The 20,865-nt window shown below is 37.3% G+C and overlaps 1 protein-coding gene across 1 annotated transcript in view; it reads right to left on the bottom strand.

The window, feature by feature from the left end:
* LOC136884879 (angiotensin-converting enzyme) overlaps window positions 1-20,865 on the bottom strand; it is a 354,345-nt gene that overhangs the window by 30,161 nt on the left and 303,319 nt on the right. The window contains exons 8-9 of the mRNA XM_067157178.2: window positions 10,774-10,898; window positions 4,439-4,578 (exon numbers count right to left, since the gene is read on the bottom strand). Coding sequence (XP_067013279.2) covers window positions 4,439-4,578; window positions 10,774-10,898 — 265 coding nt within the window. The remainder of the gene's footprint in view (window positions 1-4,438; window positions 4,579-10,773; window positions 10,899-20,865) is intronic.

Here is a 20,865-nt window from a genome sequence, read left to right as displayed (position 1 = left end):
CTATAAGTGAGCTATGGTTGGACTGCAATATGGATGGAGACGTTGATAACGTGCGCGGTCAATGCCTTCGTTTGACAGCGATACCAACGCTCTACTTGTCTTTGCTTGTATGGACGTTCCTGAAGAGAACGATGATAAGAAATTGTGGTGTGGTGCAATTGTGGCGTTGTGAAAATCTTCATATCTCCGTTTAAGCCTCCCTTTTAAGTTCATTTAAATTTGTTATTGTTTTATTATTTTATTTTTGTCGAGCAGAGCTTGACTTTGCGAGGAGGAGTATGTAAGCTGTGGTGGGATAGTGAACTGGAACTGGATGTTGTGTGTTGCAAGAAGTTAGTTTGGAAATGTAAATATTTTTTTTTAATTTAACATATCTGAAGGATTTAATTTTGTTTGTAAAATTTTGAGAGATGAAGAAATAAGAACTCTGGACCTTGCTGGAATATTTGTTTATGTAGCTGAGGTATGTGTGTAATAATTTTTCTTTTAGGCAATAAGCAAGAAATGTTGAACTGTATGAACATTGCGAGATGCAAGAAGTATTTTGATTCAAAAATTATGTAACTAGTAAAATGTAATTTAAGAAAACCTCAAGATTGGATTGTTAACATTGCAAGAGTGATAAAGTGATTTGTATATCATGATGTAATTTGGTGACATTAAAAAAATGTAAAGGTGCTTTAATTTGGAACAGCCTATACCGCACGCGCGGTTAGGGATGTTGAAATAAGTGATGTAATTTAGCTAGCGTCTGTAGACAGGAAATGACCATATATGGTCATGCGAATGTATTGGTAAACGAGAATCTAGTGGAAATTGTTTCTTATTGGTTGATTGTAATCGAACCATATCCGGTCTTCTTGCCGGCTTTGGAAAAATGATGCGTTTGCTCGGCGTCATTTTCCATCCGACCGCCCTAGCGAGCGTTCGCGCTCGAGGGCTACCCTCGGGAACTCCTGCCTTTCCGAGGTAAGTGTTATTTCAGTGCTATTTTCATGTTATTATCAATGTTTTCTGATTTAGTTTGATTTAATTTAATTCCTTTGCGTTTCGGTATTTTCTTGCATAATGTTATTTTCAAAGTTTTAATATTCAACGTGTCTTGAGTTTGCCCTAGATTCTCGCTTTCGTAATTTAAAGTCTTTCTCCTGTCTTTTAATCAACTATCCTTTCATTTGTGTTTTGCTTCTGTAATCATTCCGTTAGTCAAATGTGTAAAGCATCTGTTGCTCTGTTATGTAATTTAGTCTCTTGTAATTTTGGTTATTTGTTATTTTTAATAGAATTGAGCTAGAGGGTGTTTCATGTAAGTCTTTTCTCCCCCATAACGTCATACGTTCCCATGGACCTCATTAGGGCTTCCAGCACGTTCCACTATCCCTTCTTAGTTGTCATTTTAGCCCTGTAAGTGTTTTCTATATTTGCTTTAATTTTGCGTATTTAAAAGATACTCGTCATGCTTCTATGTTTTGATGTCAATACCCCGCCACTGCGTTATTTACAACTATTTCTTTAGTCATATTAAGTATTATATTATTTACTACTGGTATCATATTATTTCGCATTATTATTATTATTATTATTATTATTATTATTATTATTATTATTATTATTATTATGGTTATTATGGTAACCGTACTTGTCCCGAAACAGCGGTTACACTTTACTTTTCTCAGAGAACTTTTCTCCGTGTCTTCAGAAGGAAATCTTGATTGTTCACAAGTAATAATGAGAAGTCTTCCTCGTGAACAGTCAAGGCAATGGATTGGGATATAGTACCATATCGGAAATACTTATTTGATTATTGTTTGGTTGAAGGAGCTATACCAAATGTATGGAGAGTTGCTATAGTAGCCCCTGTGTATAAAGAAAAGGGTGATAGACATAAAGCTGAAAATTACAGGCCAGTCAGTTTGACATGCATTGCATGTAAGCTTTGGGAAAGCATTCTTTCTGATTTTATATTAGACATGTTTGCAAAATTAGTAACTGGTTTGATAGAAGGCAGTTCGGGTTTATGAAAGGTTATTCCACTGAAGCTCAACTTGTAGGATTCCAGCAAGATATAGCAGATATCCTGGATTCAGGAGGTCAATTGGATTGGATTGCAATTGGCCTACCTAAGGCATTTGATAGGGAAGATCATGAGATACTACTGGCAAAAATGAGTGCTATTGGACTAGAAAAAATGTGACTGAACGGGTGGCTATATTTCTAGAAAATAGAACTCTGAGAATTAGAGTAGGCGAAGCTTTATCTGACCCTGTAATAATTAAGATGGGAATTCCTCAAGGCAGTATTATTGGACCTTTATGTTTTCTTATATATATTAATGATATGTGTAAAGATGTGGAATCAGAGATAAGGCGTTTTGCAGATGATGTTATTCTGTACAGAGTAATAAATAAGTTACAAGATTGTGAGCAACTGCAAAATGACCTCTATAATGTTGTGAGATGGACAGTAGACAATGGTATGATGATAAACGGGGTTAAAAGTCAGGTTGTGAGTTTCACAAATAGAAAAAGTCCTCTCAGTTTTAATTACTGTGCTGATGGGGTGAAAGTTCCTTTTGGGGATCATTGTAAGTACCTAGGTATTAATATAAGGAAAGATCTTCATTGGGGTAATCACATAAATATGATTGTTAATAAAGGGTACAGATCTCTGCACATGGTTATGAGGGTATTTAGGGGTTGTAGTAAGGAAGTAAAGGAGAGGGCATATAAGTCTCTCGTAAGACCCCAACTAGAGTATGGTTCCATTGTATGGGACCCTCACCAGGATTACTTGATTCAGGAACTGGAAAAAATCCAAAGAAAAGCAGCTCGATTTGTTCTGGGTGATTTCTGACAAAAGAGCAGCGTTACAAATATGTTGCAAAGTTTGGGCTGGGAAGACTTGGGAGAAAGGAGACGAGCTGCTCGATTAAGTGGTATGTTCCAAACTGTCAGTGGAGAGATGGCATGGAATGACATCAGTAGATGAATAAGTTTGAGTGGTGTCCTTAAAAGTAGGAAAGATTACAGTATGAAGATAAAGTTGGAATTCAAGAGGACAAATTGGGGCAAATATTCGTTTATAGGAAGGGGAGTTAAGGATTGGAATAATTTGCCCAGGGGGATGTTCAATAAACTTCCAATTTCTTTGCAATCATTTAAGAAAAGGCTAGGAAACCAACAGATAGGGAATCTGCCCCCTGGGCGACTGCCCCAAATGCAGATCAGTAGTGACTGTAGTGTAGTCTTTTCTGCTCTGATGGCGGGCGGCCTACATGCTGTCAGGGGAAGCAAAGAGCATGGGGCTGACCAATCCAGCATGACATAAGAGGCCGTTAAGGGAAAGAGACAGAGGCCACTACTACAACATTGCCAGGAGCGTCCGCCTATTTGTTAAAGTTGCGTTGAAATCCACATAACTTTGAAATACAGAGCTGTGTATGTTATAGTTTGAGTATGGCCTCTGGATGAGTTTTATTATTTTTATTTATTTATTTATGTATTTTTTTATTTAATTATTTTTAATATTTTATTATATATTCAATGTAGTATGATACGAGTTAATTAATAATGCATATAAAAAGTGCAATGACAACAGACCGAAAAATAATTTGTTCAAAAGTACAGAGTTACACAACACTTTTGTTCAGTGTCAAGTATTCACCCTTTACATATAACTGAGGAGAGTTCTTCTTATTACGTCTTTATGGAATCCATCAACTGCCTTTGTTATACAGTTCCTTTTGATTCGTTTGCGCGGTGATTGAAATGAGATGGAACCAGATGACTGGGTACTGTCTTTACCTTCCTTTACTGTATGCTGAATGGTTTGCGTACTAACTTGACAAGCTTCCGACACTCTCTGCTGCTCTTTATACACACTCACTATAGGGCCATTCTTTCCTGCTTCCTTTTGAAAATTTTCATGAACATTGCTGATCATTTTTCTATCCTGGCTCCTTATCTCCTTCCTCTTCGCCATTGTAAGATATATATAGTGCAGTTATTTCATACAAGAACAGCATAGAGCCACGCAAACAGAAACAAACTAACATCACATCACATGCCATGAACACGCTAATTGTAGAATGCAGTAAGGGACACAGCAAGAATTACTCATAAACAAGAATTATCCTAAAACAAACTCATCAGGCAAGCTCTTAGTAATACCCTCTCACACACACTGCAAGGCTACTTGGCAACGCAGCAGTTCGGAGAGCGAAGTGAGCATGGCATACTCCCCGGGTGACTGAGTAGTTCTCAGCGCCATCACCAGGCGATCTTTCACCTGCTTAGGCAGTGACATACTGTCCGCACCCCACTTCCCCTGACAGCATGTAGGCCACCCACCATCAGAGCAGAAAGGACCTATATTTGTTGATGAATCAAACTGGTTTAGCCATTAACATAAGGGAATACTGTACAGTGGATCATCCTACCTTCTCAAGTGCAATACTCATAAGAGCATTGATGCTGTTCTCTGCAGTGTCAGTATAATCTGCCAATAAATTCACACGCTCCAGATGCTTTGGCGTAGATACTGATAATGCAATGGTATCCCCAATAGCCTCGTGGAAAGCTGCAACATATGAGATCCAAAAGAAAATTGGCAAACAGTGCATTGAGATCATACTACATCACTTGGATGATGATGATGATGATGATAAAATAATAAAGAACTTCTTATGATAGTACATGCATACATACATCATCATTATATACCATTATGCCTTTCAGCATTCAGTCCTCTGTGAATTTACTAAACATTGCCACAATCCTCTATTTGCAACTATTGCTGCGGCCTCATTTAGTTCTAAACCTCTTATCGTTAAATCATTGGAAACTGAGTTTAACCATCATCGTCTTGCTCTCCCTCTATTTCTCTACCCTCCACAACAGAGTCCACTCTTCTCCTAGGTAACCTATCCTCCTCCATTCGCCTCACATGGTCCCATTACCAAAGCCGGTTTATGTGTACAGCTTCATCCATCAAGTTCATTCCTAACTTAGCCTTTATCTCCTCATTCCGAGTACCTTCCTGCCAATGTTCCCACCTGTTTGTACCAGCAATCATTCTTGCTACTTTCATGTCTGTTACTTCTAACTTATGAATAAGACATCCTAAGACTCCCGTAAAGGAATCTTGGTCTGAAAATAGACCAATGGAAAGATAGTTTCGTCCAAGAGCTGACTTCCTTCTTACAGAATACTGTTGATTGCAACTGCAAGCTCACTGCATTAGCTTTACTGCACCTTGATTCAATCTCACTTACTAAACACTTGGGAGAACACACATCCTAAATACTTGAAATTATCGACCTGTTCCATCTTTGTATCACCAATCTGACATTCAATTCTTTTGGATTTCTTACTTACTGACATCAATTTATTCAAAAGGCTAATTTTCATACCATACTCATTGAACCTATATTCAAGTTCCAAGATATTAGACTGCAGGCTTTCAGCACAATCTGCCATTAAGACCAAGGCGCCAGCATAGGGCAGACTGCTCACTACATTTCCACCTAACTGAATCCCTCCCTGCCATTTAATACCTTTCAACAAATGATCCACGTAAACTACAAACAACAAAGGTGAAAGATTACAACCTTGTCCAACCCCTGTAAGTAGCCTGAACCAAGAATTCATTCTACCATCAATTCTCACTGCAGTCCAATTGTCAACATAAATGCCTTTGATTAATTTGTATTTTTTTTTGCCATCTGGTGTGAAAATGAGAAACTACGGAAAACCATCTTCAGGGCTGCCGACTGTGGGGTTTGAACCCACTATCTCCCAGATGTAAGCTTACAGTTGCACACCCCTAACCGCATGCCCAACTCACCCAGTAATTTGATTTTAATAATCTACTCTTAATCCCATAGTCCCCCAGTATGGCGAACATCTTTTCGCTCTATATCCTGTCATATGCTTTCTCTAGATCTACATAACATAAACATAACTGTCTATTCCTCTCGAAGCATTTTTCAATTAGTTGGTGTATACTGAAAATCTGATCCTGACAGGCCCTCTGTGGCATGAAACCGCACTGGTTTTCATCCAACTTCCTCTCAAACACTCATCGCACCCTCCCTTCCAAGATGCCAATGAATACTTTGCCTGGTATACTAATCACTAAGATACCTTGATAGTTGTTGCAATCCTACCTGTTCCCTTGCTTATAGATAGGTGCAATTACTGCTTTTGTCTAATCTAATGGTACCTTACTAACACTCCATACTAATCTTATTACTCTATGAAACTATTTCAACCCCGCCTTCCCACTATGCCGTACTTCACCATTTCAAGTCTGATTTCATCTTTTCCTGCTGCTTTATTACAATAGAGTTTATTTATCATCCTTTGCACTTCGTCCAGCGTAATTTCACCAACATCATTCTCTTCCTCCCCATGAGCTTGGTTGTTCATGACACCACCACGAAGATTTCCTTTTACGTTGAGAAGATTAAATTAAAAGAAATAAATTTCATTATGATAGGTCCGTATTGAACTGTGATTACAATAGTATTTAAATACAGTAATATATTATTCAGGTCCACCTCTACAATACAAATTGTACAATGTTTTAAATTACATATATGTTCAGAGACTAGTTTCAACCTAACAGTAGGTCATCATCAGCTTAAAGCAAATCAAACACAAATGTATCAAAAAAATTAAGCAATGTAAAGACACAAAGGTCTTAAAAATGTACATACCATGTAAGATATTAAGATAAGAATTCGAGAGATGCACTGCACTATGCTAAAAAATAGCTCTATGATAGAGATTCATAAAAAATCCAGTGCGCTGTACAACATTAAAAAAGTTGTTTAAGAAAGAGATCCTTAAATTGCTGGTCAAGGATATCAATATAGGCTGGTTCTTTAAAGATGCTACTTTCCATTCAAAGATCAACCGAGCTGAAGTTCTCAAGATGTTCATAAATTCAGTACACATGGATGCGAAGCATGATGTTAGAACAACTTGAGAAGACAGCGTGACCCTACCCTCCTATGTGAAGCAGGGAAGAATGTATTCATAGATATGTATTCATAACTGCTAAACCCATACTAGCACAGAAGTCCAGCAAATGCTTCACATTCCTATTAGCTTCCATATCTTCTCCACATTTACCAATTACCCTTTCATATCCTTCAGTTCCACTTCTAACTCTCGCATTGAAATCACCTATTAGCACTATCCTATCCTTACTGTTGACCCTGACTATGATGTCACTCAATGCTTCATAAAACTTCATCCTCATCTGCACCCTCACATGGTGAATTCACCGAGATAATTCTCATCCTAATTCCTCCAACTGCCAAATCTACCCAAAACTTGTCATCTTCATCCTCATCTACACCCTCACATAGTGAATACATAGAGACAATTGTCATTCTAATATCCTCCAACTGCCAAATCTACCCACATCGTTCGCTCATTTACGTGCCTGACAGAAACTATGTTGTGTGCAATAGTATTCCTGATGAACAGTCCTACCCCTCACTCTGCCCTTCCCTTTCTAACACCCGCCAAGTACACTTTATAGTCTCCTATCTCTTCCTCGTTATCTCTCCTTACCCAAATATCATTAACTCCTAACACATCCAGACCCATCCTCTTCGCTGACTCAGCCAGTTCTACTTTCTTTCTTCCATAAGCCTCATTAATATTGATAGCTCCCCATCGAATTCCATTTTGTTCGCCAAGTTTTTTTCAAGGAGTCCCTGCCTGTCAAATGGGAGTGAGACTCCATTACTCCCTTAGGTATGAGGCTTCCTTAAAATGTTCTGAGCGTGCTAGATAAAAAATTCTGTGAAGCAGGATGCTACTCTTACTTACACATACCATAGTCCAAGTGAGGATCTCTCCTCTAATGGGTTAGGAACCACAGGTAGATTGCACAGTTTTACAGGGTGAACTTTAATAAAACCAACAAACTGCAGGGACTTATTCCTGACTGGAAATGGAGGTAAAAATGCCCTATGAACATGTGTCCAGAAATGCATCATTGCGACGGCAGATGGCACTGACGAATGAAATTTTTTCTGACTACTTGCAGTGTGTTTTTTCTGTTGCAGATAGTGTGATTGAAGCAGCGTACTGTCGGAAGCTGAATGGTCCAGTATTCATGTCGGGAACAAGCCAAGATGGTGTTTGTGTACGGCCAAGCCAATGGAAACGGTCGAGAGGCAGCACGGCTATACCAAAACAAGTACCCTCACAGACACCAACCACATCACACAATGTTTCAAGCCATTTTTGGGCATTTGTGTGATCATGGGTCCTTTCAGACGGATGAACATGCAGGGAGGCGGCGGACTGTGCGTACACCAGATCTGGAGGAACAGGTTCTACAGATTATTGAGACAAACCCTAGTACAAGCTCCAGGCAAGTTGCCCGCCAACATGGTGTAAGCCAGACTACGATTATGTGTATCCTGTATGACAACCGCTATTATCCCTATCACCTGCAACAAGTGCAAGGATTATCAGCAGTGGATTTCCCTCTACAGGTAGGACTTTTTCGATGGTTTTTGCACCAGGCCATCACAGTTATGGGATTTCTGTCATCAGACCTTTTTACCAATGAAGCAACCTTTACCAGAAATAGCATCGTCAATCTGCATAATCTTCATCTGTGGGCTAGAGAAAATCTCTGGAGAATGGTTGAAGCATCTCACCAGCATCGGTTCAGCATCAGTGTTTGGGCAGGGATTCTTGGCGACCACATACTTGGACCAGTTATTATCCCACAACGCCTCAACGAAGGAACGTACCTGGACTTCCTGAAGAATACTCTGCCTGCATTGCTTCAGAATGTGCCTTTGGCAATAAGACAGGTTATGTGGTTTCTGCATGATGGAGCACCACCCCACTTCCGCATTACAGTTTGCCAACACCTCAACAACATCTTCCTCAGGTACTGGATAGGACACAGAGGCCCTGTTGCATGGCCTTCTAGATCACCAGACTTAAAGTCCCTGGATTTTTACCTCTGGGGACATCTGAAAGGCATTGTGTATGCTGAACCAGTTCCTGATGTGCAGACCCTTCAACAGCGTGTTCACGACGCCTGTGACGTTGTTCGGCGAGAGGCCGGAACGTGCGAAAGAGTGAGGCAATCCATGATACGACATCTGAACGTATGCACTGCAGCCCATGGAGGCCACTTTGAACATCTGCTGTGACGTGGATGCCATTCAGCTACGTACTGTGTTCCGGGACTATTTGTTGTCATTGCACGCACACCGTCCATTTCCAGACACATGTTCGTAGGACATTTTTTCCTCCATTTCCAGTCAGAAATCAGTCCCTGCAGTTTGTCGGTTTTATTAAAGTTCACCCTGTATATAGCTCATTCCACGTTAAGAAAACAGTATTGCTCTTATGACAACAAGGTTGCAATATGGAACAGGTCTGCTCAACTGTATCACGGGTAAACCATGGCATATATATATGGTGAAACTCAGTACTTAAGTTCTAAATAAAAGAATGAAGAAAGTAAGCTACAATTTTTTTTAATATAGTGTACAGGGGTTGTATGGCTGGGGAAGTGCTTATTTTGGTTTTTACAGCACATACAAAACCTCAGTATTGAAATTCAAGGCAAACTGGGAGAAAATAGACAACAGATAATTTTTGTAGGCTCAGGCTGGAGAGGCAGTTAATTGCATTTAATAAATTTGCCCAGGCAATGCTAAATTCTACTGTGCCATCATATTGTCCCACGTAAAGAATGGTAACAATCAAATGCGCTTGTGAAAAAGTGGTAAAAATGTGTCAAAAATAAAATGCGCTTAAGAAACAAAACGTAAATAACAAAACCAAGCACAGATAAACACCATAGCAAAATTCTGCATCAATACAAGTCATGCTGTGATGTATCGCTGCACACCACAGCATCAAAATATTCAGTAACAAATGCTGTACAGTACATGAATATTAGAATACACACACAAATAAATAGATTACTTCACTACAACAGTGATAAGCTCTGCCGGCAATTTACAGTGTAACGGATTATGTGTAAAATGTACTTACCAGGGGAACTCAGAAGGAAAATGAAGGAATGCAACAATGTGATGGCACTTTCCACCATTGTGCTTATTCCCTTTGAATGTATTTATTAAGTAGAGAATGTTAAGTAATTATTTTCATAACTCACGGGCAAAAATATGCCTCATCCATTTTCTTTCTTTCTTACATAATACAGTATAAAATACATTATAATATTCCTTAATCACAAGGAATTCTGAGTATCTAAGAGGGTCTGTGCTCACTCCTTATAGGTTCATATGACCTGTACTGTTTACTTAACATGGAATGAGCTATAGCTGCCTGAGCACAAGGAGGGCCGTGACTCAGAATATGTCCGAGATGCCCACTCCCATTCCATAGCAACTGGTATCCCGACACTCAAGACCACATACTAGGCCACTCGGCCATTGCACATGGTTCATGAACTAGGACGTTACTACAGTAACCCACACCATGAACCATTATTATTATTATTATTATTATTATTATTATTATTATTATTATTATTATTATTATTATTATTATTATTATTATTATTATTATTATTATTATTATTATTACTGGGAATAGAAATGATGATGATGATTATGATGATGATGATGAAGACAAAAATTTAATAACAGTTTAATTTTCACTAATTTGTGCTAAATCATGTTGATTTTCAAATAAACTTATAATTTTTAACAGGAATACCAGGACAGCAGTACTGGAGTTCCTTAAGAATACATACCTGGATTAGCTCCCTTCCTGAATACATAAGGTTGATCTTTGTATTGCTGATAATACTGGATATGGCCCATTTCATGATGAATAATAATGAAGTCCTCCATCTTCACATTGGTACACATTTTGATCCTAAAACCAAAGTGTAGAAATATCAATCATTTTAAAATGTTTGGTAAAACCTAAATTATTATTATTATTATTATTATTATTATTATTATTATTATTATTATTATTATTATTATTATTATTATTATTATTGTTACCGTGTTTTTGTGGTAGTTAGAGGTGAAAGAAGGTGCGGGATGGTGAACAGGTCTCAAGCTACGAAAGTAAAATTAATTTAAAATTTAACAAGGTTATATTTTCTTTTCAAACTCAGAAATAACAAGAATGGCAGGTACAGAGTAGCAAGGCAACAAAGAGCAACAATAGTATTTACAGGTTTTGGGCTTCGGGCCCCGAACTTCCAATTCTCGAGCAGTTAGCCCGAATTTACATGTACATATGGTTTAGCAAAGGGGCAGAAAACCCCAATCATGCCCGGGAGCACTTGCTCCGAATTACACAGTAATACCTCCTAGAGGCACGCAGAAACAAATTGCAAAAGAGCAATCCGCTCTCAAAGTTTTAAGCCTATCACAAGGCCACACCTAACTCTACTTTCAAGCTGTCCTCTAAGGACGTAAGCACAGGGGTAAAATACCCAACCTACTGAGGTCTATTAAGCGATAAAAGGATAATTACATGACCTCAAAAATACCAAGTTGAGAGGAGGCGAACTGCACTCCTAATACATTTGCTTTAAAAACCTAATCTGGCTCTAGGCCACAAATGCAAGGGCTAATCCCATACTAAAGAGGTGACTTTAGAAAGAAACAAATTTACATAATGTTAAGGAAGAATAGGTTGAGAAAATAAGTTCACCTCAAAACAATATGAGTGGGAGCTCGAGAGGGTTAAGCACTCTCTATCCCAATATGTAGTTTAAAAGATAGAATAGATACAAGTTTCTTTACATTTTAAGGAAGGTTACATAATGGAAAAACTTCGGACCCGCCCCGAGAGTTAAACTGCTGAGCAAGCAAGAAAAGAAGTAATTAATCGGCCATTACCTGGTTGTTGACTGCCGCCGAAGAAAGAGGCGCTTCCCGCCCCCTGCTATGTACTTTACACACGAAAAGATGGAACAGAAGTGGCGCAGAGACCCTAAAATCAGCAGTTTATATACTCTCGCGGAAAGTTCGAGGCGTTTTAGGAAGGAAAACACCCGCCCACAATCTTTTTATTGGTGGTTAAAGAAAACCCCTACACAAGATGAAGAAGAAACACATCATTGGTGGAAAATTAATTTAAGAAATTCGGGATTGGCTAAATTCAAAACAAGGGGAAAGAAAGGGTTAATATTGCCAACTTAAACAATGACTGAAAGAAATTTAGCAAAGAACAAACTTTTGAAATTAAATTTTCTCCAGAAAAAACAGTTCTTTCACTCCGCACTAGGGTGCACTATTGTTGATCTTCAGTAGTGTCCTCTAGAAGAGAAAGTTCACACTTCTTACTACAAGCAAAACAAAAATACGTCGAAAATGACACAGTTCAAAAACTCCAAAATTTCCAAGTAGTGACATCTTCTGAGAAAGTAGAAAATTAATACCGTAGATAAAGTTCAGACTTCCTCCAGCAGAGGAGTTTCAACTGGCGCAAATTTTAAATAAGCGGCGTAGAGGTGTACCGCCCGGTACAATTATTATTATTATTATTATTATTATTATTATTATTATTATTATTATTATTATTATTATTATTATTATTATTACCACATAATACAGCCTCACATCCTTTAAATTTGGCCAAACAAGTTGGCTGCAAGATACGAGTTGTGTAGATGCGCATTTGCATTCGGGAGAAGATTGGTTCAATCAATCAATCAATCAATCAATCAATCAATCAATCAATCAATCCTGATCTGCATTTAGGGCAGTTGCCCAGGTGGCAGATTCCCCATCTGTTGTTTTCCTAGCCTTTTCTTAAATGATTGCAAAGAAATTGGAAATTTATTGAACATCTCCCTTGGTAAGTTATTCCAATCCCTAACTCCCCTTCCTATAAACGAATATTTGCCCCAATTTGTCCTCTTGAATTCCAACAGAAAGACCTGCACCTGGCGAGCCGAACCCGTCCTGGGATATTCCGGCACTAAAAGCCATACGACGTATCATTTCATTTTTTTTTTTTTCACTAAAAGGAAGAAGAGTTAGGCCCTACTCAAAAAGTTTTGTTTGGAACTGTGAAAGAAAATTATTTACTGCCAAGGATGTTTCAAAGTGATAACTTAGAAAGAAGGTATAGTCTGTACTTATAGCTTATTGGTTGTAACTACAATGTTACTGCTCTTCAAGTCCTAGAAAGTGATGATGATGATGCTTGTTGCTTAAAGGGGCCTAACATCAAAGGTCATCGGCCCTCCTAGAAAGTGAGATGAAAATTAGGATTAAGGGTGTTCTAAGGTTGTGGTGGTGGTGGAATGGAAAAGTGAGGTTTGGCTGTAGCCAATTAAAATGTCTGATTCCATCAAGACAGATGTTATTGGACTTAATGTGAATGTAATAAACAACTTAGACACACTTTTATCATGTGAATTTTTTATTTTTTTTGGTGGGAATTTTGAGATGTCAGGGGTAATATGCTGTACATTTCTGGGTGTACACTAAGGGCAACATCCAGAAGGATAAGCTGAGACACTTGTTTAGGTCTGCTGCAGAGTAATGAAACAGGTGATCCCTATTTTGAAGAACTTCAGAGGTGGGTTAGTGGTGCTATCACATTGTGTTGTGCATGTATGGAAAGCAGTGGTATATGAAGACTACCTGGATTGTGAAAATTGTAAAGAATTTATGTTTTCTCTATCCTGAGCTGCTTTAAGAAGAGATGACAATTAACAGTTCTGGTTTGAATGCCGTCATTGTGGGCGTGACAATGATGTTGTGATATATTGTCTATATTTTCCAATGTCATGTTAAATAAGTGCTGAAAGCAGATGAAGAACACGAGTTATGTCAGCAGTGAGGATAAAAACACTAAGTGGAGGAAGCTGTCATTGATCCACAATAATTGAGCTTGTGAGTACCGTTATTAAAGTGGTTTGTTTTTATTCATGTAACGTGTGTATTTCTACCTTTAGTGAATGCATTTACTGATGTGTGTGTTTCTCAGTACCATTTTACAAAGAGTGTATATTAATGATAAACATTTTGTTGGTCTAAATGTAGTAAATATGGGTGAAGTCATTCAAAATTGGACACGCCCTCTTTTCTCCCGGCCACAGCTTGTCAGATAAATACAGCATTGCCAAGCGTACCTTCTGGCTTTAACTGTACATGGCTCTGCCTCATAACCATGTGCAGAGATCTGTACCCTTTATTTACAATCATATTTATGTGAACACCCCAATTAAGATCTTTCGTTATAGTAATACCTAGGTATTTACAATGATCCCCAAAGGGAACTTTCACCCCATCAATGCAGTAATTAAAACTGAGAGGACTTTTCCTATTTGTGAAACTCACAACCTGACTTTTATCCTGGTTTATCATCATACCATTGCCTACTGTCCATCTCACAACATTATTGAGGTCATTTTGCAGTTGCTCACAATCTTGTAAATTATTTATTACTCTGTACAGAATAACATCATCTGAAAAAAGCCTTATCTCTGATTCCACTTCTTTACACATATCTCACATACACATAAAGGTCCAATAATAATGGCTTGAGGAATTCCCCTCTTAATTATTACAGGGACAGATAAAGCTTCACCTAGTCTAATTCTCTGAGTTTTATTTTCTAGAAACAGAGCCACCCATTCAGTCACTCTTTTGTCAAGTCAAATTGCACTCCTTTCTGCCAGTAGTCCCCCATGATCTACCCTATCAAATGCCTTAGACAGGTCAGTCGCGTTACAGTCCAATTGACCTCCTGAATCCAGGATATCTGCTATATCTTGCTGGAATCCTACACGTTGGGCTTCAGTGGAATAACCTTCCCTAAACTCAAATTGCCTTCTATCAAACCAGTTATTAATTTTGCAAACATGTCTTATATAATCAGAAAGAATGCTTTCCCAAAGCTTACATGCAATGCATGTCAAACTGACTGGCCTGTAATTATCAGCTTTTTTGTCTGTCACCCTTTCTTTATACACAGGGGCTACTATAGCAACTCTCCATCCATTTGGTAAAGTTCCTTCATGCAAACAATAATCAAACAAATATTTCAGATATGGTACTATATCCCAACCCATCGTCTTTAGTATATCCCCCGAAACCTTATCAATTCCAGCTGCTTTTCTAGTTTTCAACTTTTGTATCTTACTGTAAATGTCATTGCCGTCATAGGTAAATTTTAATATGCTTTAGTATTAGTCACCTCCTCTATCTGGACATTATCCTCGTAATCAACAATCTTTACATACTGCTGACTGAATACTTCTGCCTTTTGAAGATCCTCGCATACACACTCCCCTTGTTCATTAATGATTCCTGGAATGTCCTTCTGGGAATCTGTTTCTGGCTTAAAGTATTGCACCCATGGAATTGAGCCCAGTTGCATTATTATTATAATTGTAATGAATATCATAGGTGGAATATTTCCACATAGTAGAAACTCGGTTTCTCACAGTACTGCAGAAAGGAGGACCACACAAAGGGAGCCTTAAACCTAAGAAGTCTCTTAAAGTCACGTTCTGTTGTCCCCCAATAAAACAATTATCTCTGAACAATACAGCAGGGAGACACCAAACCCACTAGAAATCGAGGTCAGAGCTCAGTACTTTTCCCTAGTGTGTGAGAGAGAAACACGGAGGACAATGATCAAGGAAGACAGAAATATCTACTAAACACCCCTCAGAATTGAAGTGGAAACAGTCCAACTACCCTGTTAGGATCCCCCTCAACCAATCAGAAGCTTTTATTCTGAATATATCGAATAGAGCGTCCTCAAATATTCAATCTTTTGACAGAAACTGGCAGTAGTTAATAATTTTTCAACTGTAAAGACACTGCAATTTGTATATTATAAACAGTGAAGGATAATAATTCTGTTGATGTGCAGCGAATATTTAATTAAGAGATGATGTGTCTGTGGACGAGGGTGTGAGGATATTCCCGCCATTGATGTATTACACCCAGCATTACGGCAGGTAATCAAATGTCTATGATTAATTCGGTGAGCGCAGTGTATTAATCGACTTACCGGAATTTTATTGATGAGGTGTGACATTCATGAAGTAGCAGAAAGGGATGCATGACTTAAAAGTCGCTCCCTAAGTCAGCTTATACCACTCCGCAAAGAAATCCAGGGAGGCACAGGACGCCTAGCAGAAGAATCACTTGTTTTTCAACGGTCGTGTAGAGTAGACGTGTAATGTCAATTCTCCTATTTGAGGAGTATCTTATGGGACAGTGTAAGACAATTACTTAACATGCAGAGCTTCAAATGAATCTTTATATTTATTTAGCAACACTATCGCACACGTCAGATATGTTAATACATCTAGAACTTTTATACCAAATTTTGTTATGACAAGTTGGTCACAGATGATATTTTCAGTGCGTATTAACTGGTTATATTTGACTGTTACATGGGAGACGGAGAAAACTTCTTTCAATGAAAGGCAGGTGGTACTCCAGCTGGCTCGGAAACACTTTTGGTTTCACTAATTCATAACAGACAATTAGAGGGAAGGAGAGTGAGTGAGCCGTTCTACTACAAATAAGTCATTAACATTACCACAGAGGCCAAGGAACGGGTAAATAGGATTAAATCGGCTCGAGGACAGCAAAGCGGGTATGCGGGGAAAATACTTTCACCACAATAGGAAGTCCAGCACGTATAGTAAACGACACTAGAGACCTTCACAACGCGTGTTACGCAGAGGAGAAGTGAGAAATAAAAAGTGCATATAATTCTCTTCATATTATTGTGTGTTTTTAAATGTTAAAGTGTTAGAATTAAGGCATCAAGAAGATACATAATGCGTGTGAATAGTGCAACCAATATCATGGATGGATACGTCGGTATTATGAAGATGCATATTTTCTTTGTAATCATGTTCTAATTCCACATCGGCGGATGTCCTAGCAAGGGCGAAACTTCATTGCAAAAATGTGAGTAAAATGATTCATATAAAAATCTAACATGGAGTATACTATTTTAATTATTCAGTTACGTGAGCTATCAAGTAGATATGTAGTTATTGTAATTATATTTTAGGGTATAGCACAGAGGAGATTTGATAATGACAATTTATTCACGCATGATGGTGTCAATTTTATTTGTTTTATTATTATTCTTTTTATTATTATATTCCTTTTATTATTATTGTCAATTGGACTAATTTGTTTAAATGCATAGGCCTACATTTAAACGACATTAGAGACCGTCAGCGTTTTTTTTATGATTGCACATTATGAACTTATGATTTGATAATTAAATGATATAAAATTATTTTAATTGATATCAAATTTTCTTTTATTCATGGTTATTTGTATAATTTCTGTTATTTTGATATATACTTCACCTGAATAACAAATTATGGACAGGTGAAGAGTAATCACTTTGTTAATTGGTCATGGTGGATTTCAATGGATTTAATTAATATTATTGTGATACGATATAAAGCATTCAATTGGGAGATTGTAGTTGAATATTTCAGTAACTGGGAAGAATGAACCCAAGGAAAAGATGTTATGTCATAAGGCTCAAACGATGATAGAGGATGATATTATGTGATAATTGATTATGCACTGAAGACGAATGTCTCAAGGTAAATGAGAAGTTGATTATGTGTTACCAGCCGCCGAGCTGCGATGGAAATAATTAAGCCGTAGGGGCTAATAAAGTGAAATAATATTCCAGCTATGCAAAGCTGATATTGTGAATGTGAAAATAAATGCCGCCATGATGATCCGAGGGTATAATGAAAGTGAGCAGGAGGACAAACCCGTGGTTTTCTTGTAATTAAGGTGATTAATAATGGTGATTGTCCCAATGAATAGATGCTGAGGCAACATGACATACCATCTTAAGCGAGATAATGATATGCAAAACCAAGTAAATTGATCGATGTAAATGACTTAAAAAGATAGTCTGTGATCCCAACTGATATGCGAAGATTGTGTCACAATAAGTATTCATGAGATGTTATTTGATGTGATTCAGTTTGTTATCACGTTTCTTTTGGTTTATTGCCAGTTAATTTTGGATAAATTTATTTTGTAATATTCATCGATTTATATTAGAGAAATGGAGTCAGGAGAGCCATGAGACGTTGATATAGTCATGGTGACATACCATCCTTACTCAGAGATTTGAAGTTAATGGACTCTGAGCAGGATAATAATTTTCTTATGCGTAATGATGCAATCTGAAATCTATTATGTTTGATTTATGAACAACAGTGCGTAAGTGAATAAAATAGTGTAAATAGAACACGAGTTTGTACGCAAATTACCAGTTAACCATGATGGTCGTTTTTACTTGAATTATAAATAATTTGCATAAGTAACCCCTCTGTGACTATAATGTAATATAGTTTGTTTCTCATTGATTTTTATCTATTTTGGAGTGTTAATCCTAATGTTCATTTATATAGTATTAGAAATGGTAGTGCGCGTAACAATTAGTACACGAAGTGTTAGATTGAAAATTTCTCCTCACATAACAAGCAACAACAAATTTTCTCGGAATTACTGAACGAATAAATTGATCACTGAATTATAATTTTACTAATAAAAATGTGATGATATTGATGATAAATATAGCCAAGAAAAATTTGTGAAATAAATCTTTTCATTTTTCAATATAATTATATGAAAGTTTACATAATCCAGGGTGATATTAAAAAAAATTAGAGCTATGCTTAACGGAAAGTTCAGTAATGTCCAGATTTTCAATAAAAATACTTGCAAGACCTATTGAGTCAAAAGATGTCACATTACACAGTGGTTTAATTTAAATGGTTTATTTATCCTCATTATTATAAAATGAGAGTTCAAATGCTAAATAATTTACATTAATTATGGAGAATATACTCCTAGAAAGTGATTGGAATATTCTAAGTGTATCAAAAGGTGGTAATAATTTGTAATAACGCCATAAATCTTTTTATTTTCAACAATGGTGTTTTTTTATATCAAGCTCAAAACTTAACTGATTTTATTGAGCCAAGCTATTGAAGCTGTAGATCATTTGTGATCGAGAAGATTGCCACGACTTATTTAAATATTTGATGATGAAATATGGTCGCAATTAATGTTTGATTTGAATGGATAATCTCTATCCTAAACTTTTATTAACTAATTATTGAATTAATGAATTATTTTTTTACTATGATTTTAAATTAATTGTGTTTATAAAGCTTGCGTTTGCACTTATATAATTTGGATACTATAAATTTGGTTCATTTTCTAAATCCATGATAATGATTTCACTTAATTTATTAATAAAGAATTATTTTATTTTACAAAAATCATTCTGAGTCATAACAGTTATTTATTCAGTAGTCATATGGTAACCTTTAGCAAGGCAATCCCTCAGCAGCACCCTGTGGACGACAAAGGACTGATCACCATTGAGAGGGAATCTCAACAATGCGGTAGGTATATCTTTCACAGCAGCCGAGGCAAGAAAGAAGAAAATTATCCGCAGCTCTACCGATCAAAGGGTGCAGTATCTATACATACCCTTCCATTTTTCACTAAAATTTATATGGCCACCAATTATGCTTGCCATCATGTTATCCTTAGCTGACTTCTTTGCTAGATTCAATTTCCTTGTAAGTTCCTTCAATTTCTCCTTACTTCCACAGCCATTTCTAACTCTATTTCTTTCCAGCCTGCACCCCCTTCTTAGTCTCTTTACTTCTCTGTTATAATATGGTGGATCTTTACCATTCATTACCACCTTTATAGGTACAAACCTATTTTCACATCCCTCAACAATTGCTTTAAATCCATCCCAGAGTCTGTTTACATTTTTATTTACCGTTTTCCACCGATCATAGTTACTTATTAAAAACTCCCTCATGCCTGTTTTATCAGCCATATGGTACTGCCTAATAGTCCTAATTTTATTATCTTCCTTTCTTTCACATTTATTTTTAATTACCACAAAAACAGTTTCGTGATCACGAATACCATCTATTACTTCAGTTTCTCTACAGAGCTCATCTGGATTTAACAGCACCACATCCAGAATATTCTTCCCTCTAGTTGGTTCCATCACTTTCTGAATCAGGTGCCCTTCCCATATTAACATATTTGCCATTTGTTGATCATGCTTCCTGTCATTCGCATTACCTTCCCAATTGACATTTGGTAAATTGAGATCACCCGCTACAATCACGTTCCTTTCCTTATCGTTTCCCAGATAGCTGATTATCTTATCAAATAAATCTGAATCAGCATCTGCGCTACCCTTTCCTGATCTGTACACTCCAAAGATATCAAGTTGCCTATTATCTTTAGAGATGAGCCTTACCCCTAGAATTTCGTGTTTGTCATCTTTAACTTTCTCATAGCTTACAAATTCTTCTTTCACCACAATGAATACTCCCCCTCCTACCATTCCTATCCTATCTCTACGATACACCCTCTCGTTCCGTGAGAAAATTTCTGCATCCATTATATCATTTCTCAGCTATGATTCAACTCCTATTACAATATCCGGTAAGTATATACATCTTTTAAATTACTTAATTCTATTGCTTTCTTTACAATACTTCTACAGTCATCCCTACTTGATGTCCAGTTCCCTGTTCCCTTAACACAGCTCCCTAGGCCACGCTGTTTCCCTGAATGTATCTCCCTATAACGCTTCTAAACAAATTTCGTAACTTATATGTACCACTGCAGTTTAAGTGAAGGCCATCTGAGCACAGATCCCTATCTCCTACCCACCCATTAGGATCTAGAAATCTCGTTCCCAGTTTCCCACATACCCACTCTATAGTCGCATTTAAATCCCCTATAACCTTCCAGTCAGTATCCCTCCTACACAGTATTCCACTGATAACATTCTCCGCTTCCTTAAACTTTAC

Source organism: Anabrus simplex, chromosome 1 (assembly GCF_040414725.1).
Source record: "Anabrus simplex isolate iqAnaSimp1 chromosome 1, ASM4041472v1, whole genome shotgun sequence".
Classification (NCBI taxonomy): domain Eukaryota; kingdom Metazoa; phylum Arthropoda; class Insecta; order Orthoptera; family Tettigoniidae; genus Anabrus; species Anabrus simplex.
This window is presented reverse-complemented; position numbering and strand designations above follow the sequence as displayed.